Genomic DNA, 6,126 nt, shown 5'->3' on the forward strand with positions numbered 1-6,126 from the left:
AAATTAACACTCAGTCACATGGTGGCACGATTTGTCATCCAGAGCTAAAATTAAAAGAAATTAAGGCTGACTCAGAAAGCTATTTCTGATCTGAGTGGGGAATGCTAAGTGTTGAGGCCATGTGAGAGCAACACTGACATCTTCTGGTTCTAAAAAAAATCTCCAGCTTTTTCACCAAGAAAAGCACATGGAAACTCCATGTTTGGATCAACAAAAGAGTTTTCAAGTTGGAGGGACAAGCTTTGGGGCAGTGGATATTGTCTGAGCCCACTTCAACATCCCACCTAAGCATCACTGCAAAATTTGAACAGAGTGTGTGACACTGATAACCCAAAATAAATGAGTGGAGGAGGTGAAAGTGTTGCTGTGACATGCAGGTGACAGGGCTGTATTCATCCTTTCCTGCTGTGCAGTGCAACATGAAGAGACAGGCACCAAAACTGAGCCATGCAAATCAGCCAAGCAACGATTCTGCCTGTCTGACATGGACTAGGACAGGGCCTGGCTGCCTTGTGCTGATAAACCAGAGCACTGAAGCTGCTCCCCAGAACGATGGCCCAGCCTCCCTGCAGGCTGTGTGTGTTTGTACAGTAGCTCACAGCTCGGTTGGGGCTGCTGATTGCATTGCTAGGAGAACTTCTGCAGTGGGGAGGCCCCTACCAAAAATACACTATCATCCATCGTGCTCTCAGGCACGTGGTGTGACTCTTGGGGATGGTCCTGTGCAGGGCTGAGAGTTGGACTCAGTGATTCTTGTAGGTCCCTTCCAACTCAGCATGTTCTGAGATGATTATCACTGAAGGGTTGATGCCTTCCAGTCCTGCAGTGGCCAGGTTTTCCCTCTGGTGGCAACAGCAAGGACCTAGTAGGAGAATCATAGAATCACAGAATGGTTTATGTTGGAAGGGACCTTAAAGATCATCTACTTTCACCCCCCTGCCAAAGGACACCTTCCACTAGACCAGGTTACTGCAAGGCCCATCCAGTGTGGCCTTGGACACTTTCAGGGATGGGACAGACACAGCTTTTCCAAGAAACATCTTCCAGTGTCTCTCCACCCATCAGCCCTTCAGTCTTTTCTACACAACTCTACCTCTTGCAGATTGGATTGATCTGCATCCTTGCTCCCCTGTGCTTCCATACCCTTGCCCTTCCTCTAACCATATTTCTTTTCATCTCTCCCCAGGTTCTTTCTTCCCATCTCTGAAGCCCTCTGAAATTGTCTTCAAGATCATCTTCTGGCTGGGGTACTTCAACAGCTGCGTGAACCCCATCATCTACCCGTGCTCCAGCAAGGAGTTCAAGCGCGCCTTCATCCGGCTGCTCAAGTGCCAGTGCCACCGGAGGAGACGGCCCATCTGGCGCGTCTACGACCACCACTGGAGAGGGGCCTCTGTGAACAGCTCGGTGCAAGACTCTGAGACAGACCTGAGGCCCAGGATTAACACCCTGAACAGCTCCTTCATATTTAACTCCTCCTTCCAGGAGAGAGCCAGTAAGAGGCGAACGCTCAGCTTCAAGGGCTGGAAGATGCTCACCCCTTTCCAGAAACCAGCATCCACCCAGCTGAAGGAGAAGATGAACAGCCTTTCTAACAAAATCCGGGGTGGCTCCAGCAAAGGGGGGGTGACAGCCACCTACAAAACAGAGGTGGAGTCTGTCTCTATTGGGATCCCTCATGATTTCACAGAAACCATCGACTATCAAACCCATGACTTAACAGACTGCTGTGGGCTGAGAGAAACAGATATTTGAAGCCTCTGGGACAGCTGTCGATGGTTTCTTTAGAGGTATCCAGCAGAAATGTGGAGGGACAACATCTGTGGGTCTGTCAGGAAGACTGGAAGCAGCAATCAGGTATAAAATGCAGTTGCCCAAAGGTTATCCAAAAATTCCCCACATGGAGCCCAGCCCCTTCTGTGGTATTGTGGGTTCCTCAAATAAGAGCCAATGGCAAATCCCATTTTAACGAGGCTCAGCAGGAAGGGAAGATGTGGGGTGGATATGGCCTTAGGAGAAGCGCTGTCTCCCTCCAGGGGATGGTTGTCTTTGACTTTGGAAGAAGCTGTGCAATTAAGGGAAACCAGGATGTCTCCTTTGCCTTAAAAACACCACCATGGAATCTAATGGAAAGATCAAACCCCAAAAGATGCCAACCCTGCCTTAGTACATGTGATCCTGTTTCCATGCAGAGGCAGCATCCAGGAAGGACACTGCTGAACAGCAGCTGGCAGCTGATCCTTTAGATCGTGGGCTGGGAGCTTTCAGGTCTACAGGGCTGGACAGGACCTCCAGACAAGCCCTTGCCTTTGGAGGGTGAGCAGCCTGGGGTATTCCCAAGCAGGGTGGGGGGATCCTGACTCTCATTCACCATCTCTGCAGTGTCCACAGCTTTGCTCCTTCCACATAACCTGGTTTTAGGCCAGAGGAAGAGTCCAGATGTGTGCACAGGGTGTGCAGGTCTCTCTCCTCAAATTCCAACCTGTGAAGCATTTCCCATTTCACTTTTCAGTGAAACACTTGCAATCCACCTTGCTTTAGTGCTCTGCCATCCAACTGGCTCCTTTTGGTGTTGGTCATCTCCAGCCTTTTCTGTCCCCTTCTTGCTCTAGTTGTTTCTCTCAAAAACCACAGGATAAAAATGCATCCCAGGGGCTTCACTCAGGACAAGAGGAAATGGCCTCAAGTTGCGCCAGGGGAGGTTTAGGTTGGATATTAGGAAAGATTTCTTCGCTGAAAGGGTGGTCAGACATTGGAACAGGGAAGCGATGGAATAACCACCCCTGAAATTGTCCAAAGATGTGTGGATGTGGCACTTGTGGCACGTGCCACGTGGTGAACACGGTGGTGGTGCCATGTCAATGGTTGGATTTGATGATCTAAGAGGTCTTTTCCAACCTTTATGATCCTGTGATGCAGGTCCTCAACCAGCCTGCCCTGTGGCTCAGGAAAGGTGGGATGGCTGAGTTTGGAAGTTTGTGTTTCTACTACCCAGAGAGTCAAAGCTAAAATGGAGTTATGTGCAGATGGATCTTCTCCCCAGTCAGGGTCACACTCCTGACTCCTCTCCCAGGGGACTTCCCACACACCTGATACATCAAAATGTTGGTGGTTACCAACAGTTGCCTCAGTTGTGTCCACTGACATGGTCCAAAGCAATGACAGTAAGGGTTGGTTTTTTCCTGCTCACAGCCCTGGAGTGTGAGCATCCCTCAGGAGGGCACCGTGGGCTCCTCCAGGAAACTCAGGGAGCTGGAGCCATGACAGGCCCACCTTGGCCAGGCAGCTCAGAAAATGATCACCCAAACTCTACTTGGCCACATATTGCAGGCACTGGTTTCAAAATCCAGACTGGTTTTATCAGGTTTCAGAGAGTGATCACCAGGTTCAGGTGTGAGCAGGAGCCATGAAGGTGAAGTCTGGCTCTGAGGTGCAGAGCCCCAAGCCAGGTGACTAAAGAGCAGGAACATGAAGTCAGAAGGTGGAAACATGACACTGAACATGTGCTGAGTGGATATTCATCCACATAAGCATTGTCCCCCATGAGGAGTCTTTCACGAATGTGCCTGCAGCACATGTAGCTAAGCCCACCAAGGGTGGCTGTCAAAGGAGGATGAAAGGCTCCCAGGCACATTAGAGAGACTGTCACCTTCTTTCTGCTCTTCATTTCCTTTAAAGTACAACGAAACAGAGGGAAAGTTGGACTTTTTTATATTTTTACTCTTTTGTGCAGTGCATATTGAGACAAGATATCTGGAGCTGCCCCCATCTCAACACCTTTCACTTGGTGCAGGACTCCAAACTGGACCAGTTATTGCACAAACACCAGGAGATCTTGCCCAAATATTTTTTCTCCCAGCAGCAAATCCCACCAAGGCTCATGGACAGCATTGCATTTGCACTAAACCCTGACTTATCATGACCTGAATGTTCTCCAGCATCTGCAAAACCAGCCAGAGGTTCCAGCTGGAGAGGTCCAACTCAACAACCCATGGGAATTTCTAAGGGGAAATACATCTCTTTTTTTACCCTGTATCTTTGGCTTTTAAGGGAAGTGAGACCCTACAGTGATGATGGGGTGACATGAAAAGTCATTTTGCAGTGTAAGGACTGCAGGTGCCTCTGGTTTCCTGGGAGCTTTTGGGATCCTGATGGGAGGCACTGGAGATGTAGCAGAGAAGGGACCAGGGATAGGGCAGTCCATGAGTGGATCTGTGACCAGAGAGATGCAAATACACACTTTATTGTATTTATATATGTGGGTCATCTCCAAAATACCAGGCATTCTCCTACAAATGGGCCAACATCCTCCTTTAAATGAAGATTTAACAAACACTGGCAAGCAGTTCAACCCATAAACGAGTGGGCATTATTGCTTACACTTCTCCCTGATCTTTTCAATATACTTTTTTCCTCAGTATTGAAATATTTATATTTACAGCCTGCAGCCCCTTGAAAGCATCCAGAAGGGAAAGATTAGTTTGGAGGTTTGCAGCCTCCCCATCCCAATTCTTTACACACCTACAAGGCAGAAGGTGAGGATAAATGTTTAAGCACACACATAACACACATAAATGCCTAAACTCACTCACTATATCTGATCTGGCCCCAAGAGATGCTCTAGAAGGTGCTGTAGGAAAGTCCTGAGCTCTGCTGTGCTGCATTCAGGCAAAATCCTTGTTTCTCACCTAAGCCTGAGCCCCTCTTGCATTTGGCCTCTTGCAGGAGAAGCAGTGCCAGGACTGGACTCTGAGGCTGCTCCTGTTGGGCTTTACTGGGAGCAGACAGGGCTGTCTTTGCTGGCGGGGGGGAACAAAACTGTATAAAATATGACCCAAGTCTGTAAAATTGAGCATTTCTTTTGGAATCCCTTCATTTCCAAACTCTCCCAAGTCTGGAAACATGGGCTCAGACCTTCAGGAGGTCAATTTGGTCTGATCCCACTGACTTCTCTGGACCCAAAGGCTGCAACCAGCTGAGGGAATGGCCCTGTTCCTCCAAGCTGGCCACAAAGGCCATTTCCCAAAGCACCTGCACCTTGGTTTTCCAGCAGATCTCACCTCATTGCACTTGCTCCATGTCCCCATTGCATTGTCAGACCTTGCTGCTTCAAGGAACCAAGTGTTGATGTGGATTTTTTGTGTCACTGGACTCTCCTGAGTCCACGAGGGAAGGAAGGTCCCCATCAGCCTGAGCTGGGCTGCAGTTGGGTTGCATTCCTATTGTTTACAGTGTGTATATAAGTGTACATTTTCTTTAGCAGACATTGGAATTTTTTATGTATAGATTTTTATTTTTCATGGCCCAGATGTATTTATTAGCCAGAGTATTTCTGTTTTGTGTCCCAGGTTCTGTCAGATTGCTGTAAGCTCTATGAAACAGAATGCACATATTTTTGTTTGTTTGTACCAAATACATGCACAAGCCTGTCTAAAATGCTGCTGTGAGTTTTTGCTGTGTCTGATATTTAAAACAAGGGTTGTAGGGGATGAGGGAGGGAGGGAGGGAGGGAGGAAGAAACACCTGGAAATTATCCACTCTTGGTTATTTCTCCAATACTTCTTTTTTTGCAATTTCACAAGGATAATCTTTCCCACATGCAAGAATTTCTGGTAGAAGCGAGTCAGGAGAGGACAATCTCGGTTTCTTGTCACACAAGGTTGAAGGGGTTGCACCAGCCACATTTTAAGAGTAGATTTAGATTAGGTGTTGGGAAGAATTCTTCCCTGTGAGGGTGGGCAGGCCCTGGCACAGGTTGGGCAGAGAAGCTGTGGCTGCCCCATCCCTGGGAGTGTCCAAGGCCAGGCTGGACAGGGCTCGGAGCACCCTGGGCTGGGGGAAGGTGTCCCTGCCCATGGCAGGGGGTGGGACTGGATGGCCTTTAAGGTCCCTTCCAATCCAAACCATTCTGTGATTCACATATATCTATATGTGATACATATCTGAGACAGGAAGGGAAAAGCAAAAGGAAAATCAAAAGGAGCTATAATGTGAAACCACTGGATCAATCTTTGATAGCAGTCAGAGGTGAAAAATACATTGGGGAATTTGGGGAAAGGGGATGGAAGAGGTGGAGGGTGACATTGAAAATCCATTTGCATCTCTGCATACATGGATGATGTGTGT

The 6,126-nt window shown here is 48.3% G+C and overlaps 1 protein-coding gene across 1 annotated transcript in view; it reads left to right on the forward strand.

Annotated features, from left to right (window-relative positions):
- ADRA1D (adrenoceptor alpha 1D) overlaps positions 1 to 5,423 on the forward strand; it is a 47,638-nt gene extending 42,215 nt beyond the window's left edge. Inside the window, exon 2 of the mRNA XM_071557042.1 lies at positions 1,187 to 5,423. Coding sequence (XP_071413143.1) covers positions 1,187 to 1,755 — 569 coding nt within the window. The 3' untranslated portion in view covers positions 1,756 to 5,423. The remainder of the gene's footprint in view (positions 1 to 1,186) is intronic.
- The last annotated feature ends 703 nt before the right edge of the window (positions 5,424 to 6,126 follow it).

Source organism: Pithys albifrons, chromosome 5 (assembly GCF_047495875.1).
Source record: "Pithys albifrons albifrons isolate INPA30051 chromosome 5, PitAlb_v1, whole genome shotgun sequence".
Lineage (NCBI taxonomy): Eukaryota > Metazoa > Chordata > Aves > Passeriformes > Thamnophilidae > Pithys > Pithys albifrons.